This window comes from Geotrypetes seraphini, chromosome 5 (assembly GCF_902459505.1).
Source record: "Geotrypetes seraphini chromosome 5, aGeoSer1.1, whole genome shotgun sequence".
Lineage (NCBI taxonomy): Eukaryota > Metazoa > Chordata > Amphibia > Gymnophiona > Dermophiidae > Geotrypetes > Geotrypetes seraphini.
Genome location: NC_047088.1, coordinates 213,520,961 through 213,539,604, shown reverse-complemented (window position 1 = coordinate 213,539,604; position 18,644 = coordinate 213,520,961). Strand labels below are relative to the sequence as shown.

Here is an 18,644-nt window from a genome sequence, read left to right as displayed (position 1 = left end):
CCACAGTCAGAATACTGCATTGTAGTCAAACTGTGAAGCATTCAATGGATCAGGGATTGAAAAACATATTTGATAAATTCTTTATAGACATTTTAACAGCATAATGAAACCATCTTGACATACATTTAAGTACAGTAATACTCCTTCAAATTTTAAGAATAAGAATAATCACAGGAACAAGCTTTTCACAACTCAAACTGGTGCCCTCCACAGCTTTCATTATGACAGAAAAATCAGACTGCTCAGAAGGTCATCCCATGGTCTGGCATCTGCTTCCCTTCCCCCATGCCCTCTCCTCTCTTCTTCTTCTATCTCTCCTTCTCCCTCCATGCTCTGGCATCTCCTTTCTTTCCTTTCCCTCCCTCCCTTCCTTCCCAATGGTCTGGCATCTCATTCTCCTTTCCTTCCCTCCTCCCATACCCTGGCATCTCTCTCCTCTCCTTCCCTTCCATCTCTCCCTCTCCCTCCATGCTCTGGTGTCTCTTTTCTTTCCTTTCTCTCCTCCCTTCTTTCTCCCTGGTCTGGAATCTGTCTCATTCCCTTCCCCCATGCGTTGGCATCTCCTTCTCCCCCTCCATGGCCTAGCATCTCCTTTCCTTCCATCCTTTCCCTCCCTCCTTTCCTTTCTCATGGTCTGGCATTTCTTTTTTATCTCCTCTCCCTTCCCTGGTCTTCCTTCTCTCCTTCTCCCCTCCCTCTCCCCAATCGGGTGCAGCATTTCTCTCACCCTCCCCTCCCTCTCTTTGTCACCCTCCACTCAGCAGTTCAACATTCACAATTTGCTGTTCTTGCCGGTGTTGGGCCTTCCTCTCTGCTGGGTCCCACCTACTTCCTGTTTTCACGGTGGGACCCGGCAGAGAGAACGGCCCGACACCAGCAAGAGCAGTGAATTCTGAACACTGCTGCTGCTGTCGGGAAAAAGTTCTTGATACTGGCGCCGGTCCTCAAAGGAGTTGTTGGAGCACCACATTATGGGCTGTACCCGGGCAGACCACTCCCTCTTGGTACGCCACTGCTTGGAAGTAGATGTACTTTACAGCTTCCAGGGGTTGCTGTACTAACAAAAACAATAGGGGCCAGAGGTATCTGAAAGCGTTAAGGAAGCGATCAGAGACAAAAAAAACCTCATTTAAGGAATGGAAAAGATCAAAAACAGATGAAAACTGGAATAAGCACAAACAACATCAACGCAGATGCCATAAGGCAGTGAAAGGGGCCAAAAGAGACTACGAGGAAAAAATAGCCAAGGAGGCAAAAAACTTCAAGCCGTTCTTTCGATATATTAAAGGGAAATAACCTGTTAAGGAAGCGGTGGGACCGTTGGATGACCAAGGAATAAAGGGAGCGCTAAAGGAGGACAAGGCAATCGCCAACAAACTGAACGCATTTTTTTTCATCTGTATTTACTGAAGAGGATATACACAGCATACTGGAACCCATCAGGCTATATGCTGGAAGTGAAAACAGGAAACTGATAGGGTTGACGATCAGTTTAGAAGAGGTATGCAGACAGATTGATAGGCTCAAGAGCGATAAATCCCAGGGACCGGATGGCATCCATCCGAGGGTGATCAAGGAACTAAAAGGGACCATAGTTGAATTGCTTCAACTAATAGCCAATCTGTTGATCAAAATGGGAAAGATTCTGGAAAACTGGAAGGTGTCGACTTAGTAGATAAGGAAAGGTTGTTCATCCTCGCCAAGGTAGGGAGAACAAGAGGGCACTCTCTAAAGTTGAAAGGGGTTAGATTCCGTACAAACGTAAGGAAGTTCTTCTTCGCCCAGAGACTGGTGGAAAACTGGAATGCTCTTCCAGAGTCTGTCATGGGGGAAAACACCCTCCAGGGATTCAAGACAAAGTTAGACAAGTTCTTGCTGAACAAGGATGTACGCTGGTAGGGCTAGTATCAGTTAGGGCGCTGGTCTTTGACCAGAGGGCTGCCACGTGAGCGGACTGCTAGGCACGATGGACCACTGGTCTGACCCAGAGCGGCAATTCTTATGGGTTAAACACTGGTTGGCAGGCAGAAAGCAAAGGGTTGGAGTAAAGGGCCAATACTCAGACTGGAGGAGGGTCACGAGCGGTGTTCCGCAGGGGTCAGTACTCGGACCGCTGCTGTTCAATGTATTTATTAATGACCTAGAAACAGGGACAAAGTGTGAAGTTATAAAATTTGCGGATGACACTAAACTCTGTAGCAGGGTTAGAACTGCAGAGGAATGTGAAGACCTACAAAGGGACCTGAACAAACTGGAGGAATGGGCGAATAAATGGCAGATGAACTTCAATGTAGAGAAATGCAAGGTCATGCATATAGGGAAAAAGAACCCGATGTTCAGCTACAAAATGGGGGGATTAGTACTAGGGGAAAGTAACCTTGAAAAAGACTTGGGTGTGCTGGTGGATACAACAATGAAGTCAATGGCACAATGCGCAGCGGCCTCAAAGAAAGGAAACAGAATGTTGGGTATTATTAAGAAGAGTATTACAACCAGAACGAAGGAAGTCATCATGCCGCTGTATTGTGGGATGGTGCGCCCGCATCTGGAGTACTGTGTCCAATATTGGTCACTGTACCTTAAAAAGGACATGGCGATACTTGAGAGGGTTCAGAGAAGAGCGACAAAAATGATAAAAGGTATGGAAAACCTTTCATACGCAGACAGGTTAAAAAGGCTGGGGCTCTTTTCCCTAGAGAAGCGGAGATTCAGAGGAGACATGATAGAGACTTACAAGATCATAAAGGGCATAGAGAAGGTGGAGAGGGACAGATTCTTCAGCCTATTGGGAACCACAAGAACAAGGGGACACTCGGAGTAATTGAAAGGGGACAGGTTTAGAACCAATGCTAGGAAATTCTTTTTCACTCAGAGGGTGGTGGGCACCTGGAATGCGCTTCTGGAGGTTGTGATAGGACAAAGTACATTACGGGGTTTCAAAGAAGGATTGGATAAATTCCTGAAGGATGCGGGGATTGAGGGATATAGGTAGAGGTAGAGATAGGATTATGAAAGGGTATAGTTAGAAGGATAAAGGGGATTGAAGGGTTTTAGACAAAGGATCACCTTACAAGTCATGGACCTGATGGGCCGCCGCGGGAGCGGACTGCTGGGCGCGATGGACCTCTGGTCTGACTCAGCGGAGGCAACTTCTTATGTTCTTATCTTCTTATGTTCTTATCAGGGTTCTCAGTCCAGTCCTCAGGACACACCCAGTCAGTCAGGTTTTCAGAATACCTCTTGCATATTCAGGATACCTTTCATGCATATTTATTGTGGGTATTCTGTAAACCTTGCTGGCTAGGTTTGTCCTGAGGACTGGGTTATGAATCCCTGTTATAGGCTAATGCAGTCAGGGCCGATTTTAGACATGCTGAGGCCCAGGACATCTCATCTCCTGCCATTACTATCACACATAAAACAACTTTAAATGACTTCTTCACACACAAAACACAAACAGCTGCAGAGCTTGGAGAGTTTTGGCTAACGGACTGAAGGAAGAGGTCTTCAGCTGTCAGGGCTTTGGGATTCCCCATTAGCTTAGGTAATTATATTTTGCATGTGGGCAAGGGGTATGGGCGAGGGAAGGGAGAAAATTTGTTGCTCATCCATTTTGGGCTCAGAGCCGCTGCCCACACTCCCTCTCCCCCCTCCCCCCATCAGCTGTCTGCTAAACCACTGAACACAAAACAAAGATCTGTGATAAACATATCCCAAAGTTAACATATTCCGGTTAATAAATTTAAAAATATTTTTTCTACTTTTGTTGTCTGGACATGTCAGTTCTATTTTGTCACTTCTGCTTTTCTGTGTCTTCTGATAATTCTCTTTCTAGTGGTTGCTGTTCATATGTCTTTTCGTCTCTCTCCTGTCTTGTTTCATTCCCTCTCTACACCTGTCGTTGATATACGGTACTGATCTTTTCTTTTTAGCTCTTCCTACCCTTTCATCTTTTCTGCCTCTCCATCCACTCAAATTTCACCCTTCTTTTTATTTTTCAGCTACCTACCAGCTTTCCATCTCCTTTTCTCAGGCTCCAGCTTTCCCATTTCCCAGCCACCTGTTTCCTTCTATCTACTCCCCGTTACCACATTTCTACCACTGTACTCACTTCTTTCTCACTGTTGTCTCATTCATCTTTTTGTCATCCCATTTTTGAGCTTTTCTACATGGCTCTAATATTTCCAGAATCATCCTTCATCCGTCCACCCTCTTCAGACTATATGCCCCTTTCTCTCCATATATGTGTTGATATGCCCATGTCCTAGAATCTACATAGGACAGACCACACGTTTATTTAAAACACGAGTCATAGAACACAGAAGTTGTATTCGCAACAACAGATTCCAGGCTCCTCTAGTGGTACATTGTTTGGAATACAATCACACATTTTTAGATCTACGCTGTGTCATCGACCACATTGCAGGAGGCCACGCAAATAGATCTCAGCGGCTTCTGCAAGCAGAGCAATTTTGGATCCATAGGTTGAACAGCGAAGAACCCACTGGTTTGAATGTGAGGTCTGATTGGAGCATCTTCTAAAAATATATAATCACGTAACCTTCAAGCATATTTCCTTTCTCTTTCTTATATTTTTTAAATATATTAAAAACATATATATACATAAAAACAACAAAATATTGAGAAACCAACAAAAACAATTACAAAATTTTAAAAACATTTTTTTAAAATTATTATCAATATTTGAATCTCTATAAAGTTTTCTAAATTTCTATGGAATCTTGCAAGGACTCGCTAAATGATAAGGACTCTTCCACTGCCAACATCAGTAGATATTTTCTTTTCTTTTTTTCTATTTTTTTTGCATTACACTCAGGCCCTGATTCTCTAAAAGTGCGTCCCGATTTTAGGCAGCTGTAGACGTCCTACAGCTGTCTAATCAGCCAATCGGGATGCACGTTTTAAAAAAAAAAAAATGCTCTCCAGGCAGGCCTGAAGGCGCCTCCGGGAGCCTAGGGAGACCCGCAAGATGCCTAAGCTCGTCTAAGGGCCTTAGGCGGGCCTTAGGCTGAACCTAGGCAGCCCTACGCGTCTCCCTAGTAGATGAGAAGCTTAAAAATGTAGGCCAGCAAAATGCTGGTCTACATTGTAAGTAGACGCGGCCGCTATACTTATCGCGGCAAGGGATCACTCTGCCGCTATAAGTATAGCGGGCCGTGGCCCCTGACCGATCACTGGCAGGAGGGTGCCCAAACCCTCCTGCCCGAAGATGCACCCCCTCCCCGACACTACCGACCGCCCCCCCCGACATTACCGATCCCCCCCCGACAATATCGGTCGCTGGCAGGAGGGTGCCCAATCCCTCCTGCCCGAAGACGCACCCCCCCCCGGCGCTAACAACCCCCACTCCACCAAACCTGTTCTTACAGATGGATCTTGCACGTCGAGCAAGCAGGCACGCCTCGTCGAAATGAGGCGGGGACGCCCCTTCCTGGCCCATCCCGCCGAAGCCTAAGGCCTGATTGGCCCAGGCTCTAGAAGCCTGGACCAATCAGGCCTTAGGAATAGCAAGTCCGCCCATCCCTACTAAGTCTAAGGTCTGATTGGCCAATCAGGCCTTAGATTAAGTGGGGATGGGCGGACCCGCTATGCCTAAGGCCTGATTGGTCCAGGCTTCTAGAGCCTGGGCCAATCAGGCCTTAGGCTTCGGCGGGATGGGCCGGGAAGGGGCGTCCCCGCCTCATTTCGACGAGGCGTGCCTGCTTGCTCGACGTGCAAGACCCATCTGTAAGAACAGGTTTGGTGGAGTGGGGGTTGTTAGCGCCAGGGGGGGTGCGTCTTCGGGCAGGAGGGATTGGGCACCCTCCTGCCAGCGACCGATATTGTCGTGGGGGGCGGTCGGTAGTGTCGGGGAGGGGGGTGCGTCTTCGGGCAGGAGGGTTTGGGCACCCTCCTGCCAGTGATCGGTCAGGGGGCCACGGCCCGCTATACTTATAGCGGCAGAGAGATCCCTTGCCGCGATAAGTGTAGCGGGCCGCTCTAACCCGCGTCTGTAACATGGACGCCTGTTACAGAATCGGGGTTTAGTTTAGGCCGATTCTGAATAGGACGCCTCTCCCGGGCGTCCTATACAGAATCAGGGCCTAGGTGTCTTGCGGGCTTCTCCTTCAATATAGGCGGCCTGCCTGGGGAGCATTTTTTTTTTTTTAAACGTGCATCCCGATTGGCTGATTAGACAGCTGTAGGACGTCTACAGCTGCCTAAAATTGGGACGCACTTTTAGAGAATCAGGGCCTCAATGTCCAATGCCATTTTTGCTATCTCCAGTATGCTATATGAACATTTCCAGTCCAAGTCTTCCGGTGCTGACGTCATCGCATGGGAGGATTTAATCTGGCTTGCATTCCATGCCATCTTTGAATGTTTGAGACGTGGTCAGTGTCCGATTCAGAGGTTTGTAACCGGTTTCTCAATGAAGTTTTATATAGGTTTTGAAGATTTACACCGGTTTAATGTTATTTTTAACTCTAATTTGAGTCTTTTGATTTTTCTAGCGCGAATGGATACGTTACACCCTGAGGCAGCTAAGTTGTGAAACGCTGGCCATCGTTGGTGTACCGATCTCAGAGAAAGATAAGTTGTTTTTTCATCTATCTCATGTGATCCTTAAAGCAATCATTGAGGTTTTCAGCCAGTGAAGTGATCGCTCTACCACCGCTATTCCAACATTGTGGAGGTGGGCGGGCCTCTGTCTGAGACTTTTTCCTCCGTTTATACTGGTCCCTTTGCTTGTGCTCTAGTGTTATTGATATACCATCACTGTATTCCATTTTTGTGAAAGTGTTTTGTTCAACTTCAATGTCTATAGAAATTATTACATATTAGTAGTAGTATATTGCTTTATCTGTGTTCTTTTGTCTTATTGGGGCAGCATCTTCCTATGTTGTTTCTTCTATGAATCCAGAAAATGTTAGCATATCCATATGCAATCTTGAGCATTATTGTTAACAAGTATCAGAATTATTTCACACTTACTGATGGCTGATAAATTCTGAAATTGCCCATTTAGGCTATCCATCCTTTCATTTAGGGTTGTAACTATTGTTCCATGCAAATTAGCATAACAACACATGAATGATTGGGGTACTGTATTTCTCTGTGTTAATGCAGAAACAATACCATATAGATATGCACTTGCGTTCCCCGTGACTAACTTTTCTGAGCCAACAAAACAACAAATAATCGAATGGTAATATATTGACAAAATAAACAAATAATGACAACCATTCACAAAATATCAAAAAAAGGACACCGATTCTAAATTTACTTATTGAATCATAACACTTGATATATTAAATTTAAATATTTTAAATATTTTAAATACTTTAAATACTCCGGGGACAAGCCTCAGATTTAGGAGTAAATCTTCCCATACTGGGACTTCTTCAAGAGAAAAGTGAATTAATCTCTTGCCTTCTTATGACATCACCGGCTTATTCCCCACCTCCCTACCAAATTATTTATTTTATTGATTGAGTAACTTATTAACTTTTTGACTTAATTACCACTATTTAAATAATTTAATTTAATAAAAAACTTATTGTTTAATTTAAAAAGCTTCATTCATTAATACTAGTGTGGTCAATATGTAGAAATTCTCACTTTTTTTGGGTATGAGGTTCACATATACTTTAGAGAATCAGCATGCCATTTTTTTGAAACTCAAAACCAACTTGTGCTAAATAATATCAGTTCATCTAACGTCTTGCGTTTCATTTCATTTTCTGAGCAACACAACACGCATGCTTCCAGTGTATAGAGAGGAATGAAGTCTTCAGTTTAGACTTTTATTCTTGTGTTTAGCTATAGTAATTAGGCACTGACACTGTAAACTGAAGGGCTGCCTCTACAAGAAATTCCTCGATAGATCCCTAGCATTCCAAGCGGGCAAATGGAACAAATGCCTTACCGCCCTCATCTCCAATTCCCCCCCCCCTATCAAATGTTCAGGAAGTCAATCAAAACCTACCTTTTTGACAAATTCCTCTAACTTCTCCCCCCTTCTTCCTTGCCTCCTTCTTCTGACCTCGACATACCTCCAGACTCTTCGACTCCTCCAATCTTGTAAGCCACTATATGGCTTAACAAAACAGATCACTCAATCTAACTAATTATCCTGTCTTCGTTACTCCTCACACTAAATGCCTTTCCTCTGCCATATCGAATATCGCTGTATGTAACACCGCTGTATGTAACACCGCTATATGTAACAACGCTGTATGTAACTTACAGTAAATGTAACTTACTGTAAATGTAACTTCACTGTAAATGTAACTTTGCTTTAAAAATAACTTTGCTGTAAATGTAGCATCACTGTAAATGTACAGTCTCTTCATCTGTTAACTGCATAGAACTTCCATGGTATTGCGGTATACAAGAATAAAGTTATTATTATTATAAATGCTAACCAAGCCTCTCAATGAGTTACATTTATTTGACAGTGAGAGAAAACTGATCTTCAAAATGCTGCTGCGCAACTCATATTCCGTGAGAGCCGCAATTCTCACATTACCTCTCTCTTCAAGTCACTTCATTGGCTCCCCATCCATTTCCGAATACAGTTCAAACTCCTCTTACTGACTTACAAGTGCATTTGCTCTGTAGCCCCCCCCACCCAATATATCTCTTCACTTATCTCCTCCTATGATCCTCCCCGTGAACTCTGTTCATCGGGCAAACCATTCTTATCTCTACCCTTCTCCACCACTGCCAACTCCAGACTCTGTCCCTTCTTTCTTGCTGCACCATTTGCCTGGAACAGGCTGCATGAATCAATACATCTTGTTCCAGCCCTAACAGTATTCAAATCCAAGCTAAAATCCTACTTTTTTGAAACTGCTTTCAACTCTTAACTCCCATTCATTGCTGTCAGATACCTAGACTCGCTGTATCATTTCCTCAACCATAATCGCCCCAACCCTGAGATGTCCTCTCTGTCAAATTAGATTGTTAGCTCTTCTGAGCAAGGACTGTCTATTGTGTGCTAAATGTACAGAGCTGTGTATGCCTTGTAGCGCTATAAAAATGATAAATAGTAGTAGTAATAATCTTAGCAATAACCTCTCTTCCGGTTCCCTGCAGCCTGTAGTCCATCAGAAAGCAAGAGTTAGTCATAGGATTTGGTTAACATCACAATAGTCTAATGCAGGCTGATTCACTTCTAATATGTTGTAATAGAAGAACATAATAAAACATAAGAGCTGCCATACTGGGACAGACCTCAGGTCCTTCAAGCCCAATAACCTGTTTCCAACAGTGGCCAGCCCAGGTCACATATATTGCTAATTAATATTACATCTTCACAATGTTTTAATTACACTCCGCTTATGTTATGGATATTATCATGCTTAAAAATATGTAAATTCATAGGCATGAAATAAATCAGTTTGTTAAAAAAATAAACCGATGACAAGCACAAATGGTCAAGGCAGTATCTGCAGCCATATAAGACCATGCCTTACCAGCACAGTAGACATGGAATACTCATTATTGCTGTCCAGGTGACAAAGACCATCGTTTGGGATCACAATGCCAGCCAGCTTGCTGTCCATTCCAAAGTGAGAATCTTCATCACTTACAAACACCAAGAGATGCAAAGAGTCATTTCGCCAGCCAATTTTTTCCTGTAATTGTAATATACTGGGTTTTTAAATGGTATATTCAACCTAACAATTAGATGATCATTTTATAAGAGGGTGTCTAGTTTAACAGAGCAGGAAGACATATATTTTTAGCCTGTTTTATAAAGACACATAGATGCCTATAATATTAGTGCAAATTCTGCAGAAACAGAACCTAGATTGCTACATTCTATCTAAACTCCTTCCGCAAGCTACAAATACATGCCTATTTGCACCATGTGTACTTTTAAGTATGACATACCCCCCACCCTTTTATCCACCTGCGCTAGAGGTTTTTAGAGTGGTCCAGTGAGGTAAGTGCTCTGACGCTCATAGGAATTCACCTCTAGCGCAGCTGAATAAAAGGGGTCCTTAATTTATAGAAGAGGCCATTTTAAGAAATTTAAGGATGTTTGGGAGCCATTAACTAATTACTGTAAAAAATTAATATCACTTATTCCCTTTGAATATACACGTCCAGGATGGGGGTGGAGGGGGGGAATGGGGATGATTTTTTTTTTCTTATAATTGAAGTTAATTGTTTGGGGGGGGGGGGGTATATTTGATTTGAACTAGTTTCTGTTAGAATATTAAGTGATCTTAAAGTATAAAATGTTTTTTTTATTTTATATTGCACTTATTGAAAGTTTTAAAAATGAATAAAGAATTTATAAAAAAAAAAAAGAAGAGGCCTTATACACACAAGAAAAGTTTCAAAAATAATCTCCAAACAGTTGATGGCTCATTAAGGAGTCCTTTCACTAAGGTGTGCTCAGTGGTGTAGTGAGGGTAGGGGGTGCCAAGGGCGGGGGCACACTTCCATACCCCCCCACATGTGCACCCTCCCCACCACCAAAACTGGGACCCTCTGACATCCCCCCAATACCAAGGACTCCTTTTACTAAAGTGTGCTTGTGGTTTTAGCACGCGCTACAATGCCGCGCGTGCTAAACGTTAACGCCACCATAGAGCTTGCGTTAGTATTTTTCATTTAACGCGTAGTTTGCATGCGCTAATCGTAAGCACGTGCTAAAAACGCTAGCATACCTTAGTAAAAGGAGCCCCAAGTGTCCACCACCTTCCGATCACCTATTCTCCTCCCACAAAATCCTGATGAAGAACCCTCCAGCCCTGCCACCTCCCCCCATACCTTTTGTCAAAACTCAGGCAGGAGGGATGCAATAAATGGCAGCCCTTTCCCCTCCCAGTGCATCTGGAAGGAGCCTAAGGTCCTGATTGGTTCAGGCATTTAAAGCCGCTCCCCTAGGGGAGGGGCCTTAGGTGCCTGAGCTAATTAGGACCTTAGGCCCTTTCCAGTGCATACAGGGAGTGGGTATCCCTCCTGCTTGATTTTTGATAAAAGGTATGGGGGAGCAGTATGAGGGGAGGATTCTCAATCTGGGGAGGGGGGTTTGATCTGAAACTCCCCCAGCCTACTAGGATTTTGTGGGAGGGGTTGGGGAGATCAGAAGGTGCGGAGGGCACTTGGTGACTGGGGGTGTCAGAGGGAAGGGAAAGCATGCAAGCGTGAAAAGGGGTCAGAGAGGAGGAGAGGTGCTGGCGTCCCCACCAAGACTGCACTCGTGACAGACTATCCCCCTTACTACCTCATTGGGTGTACTAACAGATTTAGCACATGGAGAATACAGTATAAAGTACTGATGATAGTACATAAGATCTTATTTGGACAAACACCACCATATTTACAGCAAATAATGTCTATATATTTACCAAATAGGACACTGCGATCTGAGGCAGTAATGCTGTTAGTTGTCGAGACTGTACGAAATGTTGTGACAGAGCGTTTGGCATTTTCAGTAGCTGCAGCACGGCTATGGAGCAAGTTACTGGATGTGTTGCATTTATGTAAGAGTACTGAACAATTTTGAAAATTGTTTAAGACACACCTATTTGTGCAGGCTTTTTAAGACAGATGAATTCTAAAATAAATACTGTACTTTATGATTGTTTTATTGACAATGCTCTGTATGTGTCTGAATTATTATGTTTGTTGACTTAGATCTGTCTAGGTTTTAGGTAAGAGATACATTTTTAAATAAATAAATAGTGTTTTCCTATGGGCTGCAAGGCACTTATCACACACTAATTCGTTAGAGCACACTACATTTAGTAGTGCATCTTAGAAGGACTCCAAAATAAACAAGATATTTGTGGATACGGTTAGATCAACTGGTGCTTATTAATTCCTAATAGGTGTTTCTTTATTTCTTGTTCGCTATGCTATTACCGCATGTCCAGTGAAAACCCACAAAGTGCTCAAATTGCCTGAAATTGCATGTAAAGGGTATTATTAAAACAGTAGGGCAATGACTGACCTCTTTTCTGTTTGTTGAAGGAAGGACACTTGCATTTGCTAATGCCACTCAAATATTTTCTAAAACATAATCTGTGTAATACATTTCACTCATCTGCTATCAGGATCCAACCATAGAACTTCTGGTTGAATGGCCATGAATTCAATATTGTTCATTCATAATTACAGAATTTGTACTAATACCCGTGCAGCAGATGCAGAAATAGAGAAGTCTGCATTATGGGATCAGAATTGTCACTATTCTCAATAGAGAAAAGTAAATAGTGGGGCTACCCAGAGGTCTGTGTTGGGACCGCTGCTTTTTAACATATTTATCGATGATCTAGAGATAGGAATAACTAGTGAGATAATTAAATTTGCTGATGACACAAAGCTGTTCAAAGTTGTTAAATCGCAAGGGGATTGTGAAAAAATTGCAAGAGGACCTTGTGAGACTGGAAGACTGGGCGTCAAAATGGCAGATGACGTTTAATGTGAGCAAGTGCAAAGTGAGGAATGTGGGAAAGAGGAAACCAAATTTATAGTTATGTGATGCTGGATTCTATGTTAGGAGTCACTGCCCAAAAAAAAGGATCTAGGTGTCATTGTTGAGGATACATTGAACCCCTCAGCTTAATGTGCGGCAGTGGCTAAGAAAGCAAATAGGAATTATCAGGAAAGGAATGGAAAACAAAGATGAAAATGTTATAATGCCCTTGTATCGTTCTATGGTATGGCCGCAACTTGAATATGTGTGCAATTTTGGTCGCCTTATCTCAAAAAAGATACAGCAGAATTAGAAAAGGTACAGAGAAGGGCGATGAAAATGATTAAGGGTTTGGGACGACTTCCCTGTGAGGAGAGGCTAAAGCGGCTAGGAGTCTTCAGCTTGGAGAAGAGATGGCTCAGGGGTGATATGATAGAGGTCTATAAAATACTGAGTGGAGTGGAAAGGGTAGATGTGAATTGCTTGTTCACCCTTTCCAAAAATACTAGGACTAGGGGACATGCGATGAAGCTACTAAGTAGTAGATTCAAAGCAAACTGGAGAAAATCTTTCTTCATACAACTTATAATTAAACGGAGAATGTGGTGAAATTAGTTAGCTTAGTGGGGTTTAAAAAAAGCTTGGATAATTTCCAAAAAGAGAAGTCCATAGGCCATTATTGAGACGGCTTGGGGAAATCCACTGCTCATTCCTAGAATGAGCAGCATAAAATTAGTTTTACTGCTTGGGATCTAGCTGAGTACTTGGGACCTGATGGGTTGGCCACTGTTAGAAACAGGATGCTGGACTTGATGGACTTTCAGTCTGTTCCAGTATGGCAATTCCTATGTTCTTAGGATTAGCTTCTTAATTTGCACATGCATATTGTTACAACTGTTTCTTCATGAACTTTGAATTTATATAGGATATGTAACCCGACTAATGAGGGCCCTATTCAAACTCTTTCCAGTCTCGAATTTGGGTCTGGATAGCTGATGAAGTTTGAAGGAACCAATCAGATGGACTAAGACTTTTCCTATGATACATGGCCACTCAGCTGCATGAAAAGCTCAAATTTGCTCTTACCTCACATAGGGCACTATTTACAAAGCTGTGCTAGCTGTTTTATTTGTGAATTAGCACACATCAACAATTATTGCATGTCAATCCAAAGGTTATTATTGTAAATTCACTTAGGCCCCTATTATGAAGCTGCACTCGGGTTTTTTATCGCTGGCCGCTGCGATAAAAACTCCAACGCTCATAGGAATTCTATAAGCGTTGGAGCTTTTGACCACCAAGGCTGATGATAAAAAACCCTGATACGACTTCAAAAAGGGGGGCCTTAATGAGGTAGATAACATAGAGCAATTAATTTCACCTCAAGAAGTGTAGCTAAGTGCATTGTGTGTGTGTGTGTGTGTGTGTGTGTGTGTGTGGGGAGAGCAGTGCATGGAGAGAAGTGGCCTAATAGTTTGTGAGTGGGCTGAGAACCTGGGAAACTGGGTTGAATTCCTACTGCGGCTCCTTGTGACTCTGGGCAAATCACCTAACCATTCGTTACCACAGGTATAAAAACTTACAATTGTGAGCCCAATAGGGACAGAGAAAGCTCTTGCATGCAATAAATGAAAACTCCTTTGGTTGTACCAGACAGGCAATATATCAAATTTTGACGCTTTACCCATGGTAACTACAATTTTCCTAGTGATAACTGCATGGCATTTGTCCAAAAAAATGTTGGAAGTGTCCCCAACAGTTAATACAAAGATTTCTGCAGTTACAGTGTGTTAATTCTGCAATTACCATATGGTAACACCTTACTACACTTTAGTAAATAGAGTCCTTAAAATGTTTAATATTTTAGTGAGTAATAATTATTATAAATAATTTAAATAATTGTACATGAAGTCTATTTCACACAACAGATAATGATATAGGTCTGTACAGTTAACATACCAGAAACTCCCAGAGTAAAATTGCAATTATGTTTATTAATATTAATATTATGTGGAAGGGCGAATTTATTCTTCTGAAATGAAGTAAAGCCAGCGAGAATACTTTAGTGTAAATTGGTTCTCAGCCATGATTAAAATGAATAAACTGTCCTCATTATCATACTTTTGAGGCCCATAATTGCAGGGCTTTAGTACCTTACAGACAGCTGCTTGTAGAATTGCATCAAAGCCGCCCTCTGGGCTGTCCACATTAGCTGAAATACTCTGTTTCTTCACAATTTCATTGAACTCTTCAGCATTTTCAGTTAATGGTAAAACATGTTTATATCCAAAGGTAGGCGAGCAAGTGATTTGAGCAATCCTAAAAGATTTATAAACATTTCATAGATCATATGACTGTTGAATTGCTGCACTGGAAGCATAAGACCCCTGTGTATTTCAGGTGATTCTTGTTTTTAATATTAGATTATATTTACTTAGAACGTTAAAACTATAACTATTATAGTATTGAAATACATATGGAACATGGGCAATAACCAGAGCTGACTCAAAGAGTTGCTGCATCCTGAGACAATTTGTCCTTTTGTGGTGCTTGGCCACCCTCCCGCTCTGCTGCCTCCCTCAGGCCTCTGTTATCCAGCTTTGTTGTCCCACCCCGGTCCGCACTGGTTCCCTACGTCATTAAAAGGGCAGCCAGAGTGTGCTGCTTTGCTCACACTGTTGTACTCACTTTCCGACTCAGCTGCTGGCACCATGCTTAGAACTGTGGCAGCAGGACTGTAGCATGCTACAGTATGTGTGTGCCTAAAAATCTTGGTTTATATTCGAGTATATATGGTAAGCAGATAGATATGGGGGAAGCCATTGCTTGCCCTGGGATTAGTAGCATGGAATTTTACCACTATATGGGTGTTTGCCAGGTACTTGTAACCTGAATTGGTCTGGCCCAACATGGCTGTTGTCATGTTCTTATGTAGGTAGCCACCTCAAATATGTCTAAATACCATCAAAGTGCATATAGAGAATATGTATTGAGACTTGCTAGTACATTACAGCGGGATCTTCAGAATGCCAGCAGAGTAGCATAACTGCCACTGGCTGGACTCCTCATTAATCCCATTGATAATTGTCTAATGAAAACTTATATTATTTTATCTTCTTAATTTATATTATATTATCTGATATTATCTTATTTTATATTATCTTCTTAATTTAAGGTGTGATCTATTAAACTTATGTAGATAGGCCACACCCATGACACTCTTTAGAATTCCAAAAGAAGAATCAGCAGACAAATGTAAAGAATGAACATAGCAAGAACAATTGAAAACCAGACTCTAGAAGAGGGTTTAAAAAAATAACTGAGGTCACAGCCATAAAAACTTTGTACCTCATCTGCTGCAAATGTGTGAAAATCTAAGAAAAAAATATTAAGGCAAAAGGAAATTGGATTAAGATCTAAAGAGAGAGAGAGAGAGAGAGAGTATCACGACACAATACATTGGTATTATGTACACTCCATCAGGTACTTAAAATGAAAACAAATAAACAAAATATGAGGTAATACATTTTTTTATTAGACTAAATAAAATTTATTGACTAATTTTTAAGAACTGCAAATGTACTACTCTATCCAGTAGATAATGACACAATTTTTTTTAATATCTTGATACCTCTGACTATTAAAATATATATCCCTGAAAAACAATATAGATTTCTGTCCCAGAATAATCATTCATAAATAATAATGTAATTCTGTTTATTCATTTTTCACACATACCAAATGCCCATGTCTCTGAGATTCATTCTGGGGGATCCTGTTGCCTCAGCTACTCATTATATGAGAATAATCACCCTCTGGGTGCACAGGCTAAGTATAAAGTCCTGTGAATAATCAATGACTTCAACCGCAGGTGGGAGTCACACTTAATTTACTTTGAAACGTAGCTTTGGATTTAGCATATGGCACAGAAATATAAGCAACCAATAAAAATCTGATCAATGAATCTCACCAGCTGTCATCTTGTGCATATCATCTTAAATTATAATTTAATTAGAAAGCGGTCAGGCCCCAGTTCTGTATATGTCACCTAAAAGACTGGTGCTGACTAGTGCGGTGCTAAGCGTGATTCTATAAAAGGTAGGTGCACTTTATAGAATTGTACTTAGTACCCGTCTCAGCGGCCTTAAACATTGCTAGGTGTCTTAACTTTAGGCGCTCTCTATTTTTGCCAAGGTTTTCTTGACCTAAACGCCTGCGCCTGTTAGACGCACATCGGTCATATTCTATAATCAAGCGCATAACACAAAAAAAAATACTCCTACAAGCCACCCTTAGCCACTCCCACTTTTAGATAGGCACTTTGGTTAAGGTGCTTAACAAGTTGTTCGTCTTCCCCTCCCTAAAATTATGTCATCTCAAAAGATTCCTTGACAAAACCTTTGCTTACCAGGCGGCTAAACTGAACCCCTGGCTAGCCCAAATAGTACTCGAGGCCCCCACCTACCTTAGCTTCAGAAAATTACTCAAAATGCACCTTTTCCGAGAACAGGTTCTTTAACCCCCTTCCACCTGCAACTACCCCTTTCCCACTCTCTCCCTGCTCCTATTGCTCCCCCTCCCCCTACTTGGTCTCCCCCTACTTGTTTTCTCTTACCTCCATCCCTACCTTGGTTGCTGCTTGTACTTTTGATAAAACTCTGTTAAAGTGCTCCCACGCTCCCTTCTTTGTTGCTGTAACTTTGTCAAAATTTTGTAAATCCGTGTGTCAGCACGGATCTTAATTAATGGATGTGAACCACCTAGAACTTCTTGGGTGTGGCGGTATACAAGAATAAATTATTATTATTATTTATAAAATTGCGCCTACCGCGTTGTGTGCCTAACATTCAATTAACTTCCATTAATGTCAATTATGAGTTAAGTGCCAATTATTGGCACCAATTAAGCCTATTAATTAAGTTAGATGCCTACATCGGCTAGGCACACTGATGTAGGTGCCTAATTTTAGGTGCACTTTGTAGAATTTGCTCATCGGTGCCTCTGAATACTCACCTACAAGGATTGCTAATTTCCTGAGGAACTGTTTTGATGAAAGGTGAAACTGGTTTTTCCACAAAAGAACCGAAACCTAGTCTAAAGTTACTTGTTAATTTAGACATCTCTCTGGATAGAGTGGATCCTAATTCCTTAATCATGGTGAGGTCATCAACCATGGAAGCAGAGAGGTCCATGAGGTAATACAAATCCACCGGGTAATCTTCAGTCTGGCGCACATTGACTTGCAACGTTACTTGGTTACCTAGTGAAGTTGAAGCAAAACGGGATCAGTAAAATCACACACCAAAGCAATGAAAACTATTGTGATAAGCATCATGGCAGCCCCATTTCCCCAGCACCTTGCTGAAAATACAGGACTATAGAAAATGTGAAATTGCAGGCATCTCAGAAATGGACCACTGATTCCTAGAAACATTTTGTTCTTTCTTTCAACATCACCACGGAATCTACTCTCAACAGTGTAGTGATAATGCCTTTATGTTCAGCCATGGAATAAACTGTCCTTCATTCTTGCAGCCTGAAGCGCCCAGGACACAAGAACCCTGAGCTTCTTCAAAAGAGAACATGAACATGGGATAGCACTATATTAGCTCATTTTTTAATGGCTTGTGAGTTGGGTTGTGTCTATAGTTTCTTTCTCCTTGAGTGGCAGCTGGACTCTTCTCTAACTGAGGCTGTGATGCCATGAGATTATGGGTTCATTTTTATCATCTGCCCCTCCCCCCATTTACCCACTCATCACAGTGCCCTCTGACTGAAAGACACAGACTACGGTGGCACCCTTAAGATCTGGTCCAAATGTGCTCTTTAGTCAGTCTGTAAATGCCATTATTGGTCAATAGATGGAAGTCCCCTTTGGGGACTGTGAACACACTGCCTATGAAGCAAGCTTAGTCTCATCCAACTGGAGGAGTTGGTGTACCTGATCCACACTGTAAACTGTGTCTCTTGAATGACAGAAGCATAGGTCATTAAGCTTTACCACATTAACTTCATAGTTGATTACTAAGGGCTCCTTTTACTAAGGTGCGCTAGCATTTTTAGTGAACGCACAAGATTAGCACATGCTAGCCGAAAAATTACTGCCTGCTTAAAAGGAGGCGGTAGCAGCTAGTGTGCGGCCCTAACGCACCTTTGTAAAAGGAGCCCTAAAAGTTAAGCATACCGCTAGTCCTAGTATTTT

General features: G+C 42.0%; 1 protein-coding gene across 3 annotated transcripts in view; it reads right to left on the bottom strand.

The window, feature by feature from the left end:
- The window catches only part of ITGB6 (integrin subunit beta 6), a 183,896-nt gene that overhangs the window by 86,089 nt on the left and 79,163 nt on the right, over positions 1-18,644 (bottom strand). For all 3 annotated transcript variants that reach the window (XM_033946572.1, XM_033946570.1, XM_033946569.1), the window contains 3 exons: positions 17,456-17,702; positions 14,596-14,761; positions 9,483-9,644 (listed from right to left, as the gene is read on the bottom strand). In XM_033946572.1, the coding sequence (XP_033802463.1) occupies positions 9,483-9,644; positions 14,596-14,761; positions 17,456-17,702 (575 nt within the window). The remainder of the gene's footprint in view (positions 1-9,482; positions 9,645-14,595; positions 14,762-17,455; positions 17,703-18,644) is intronic.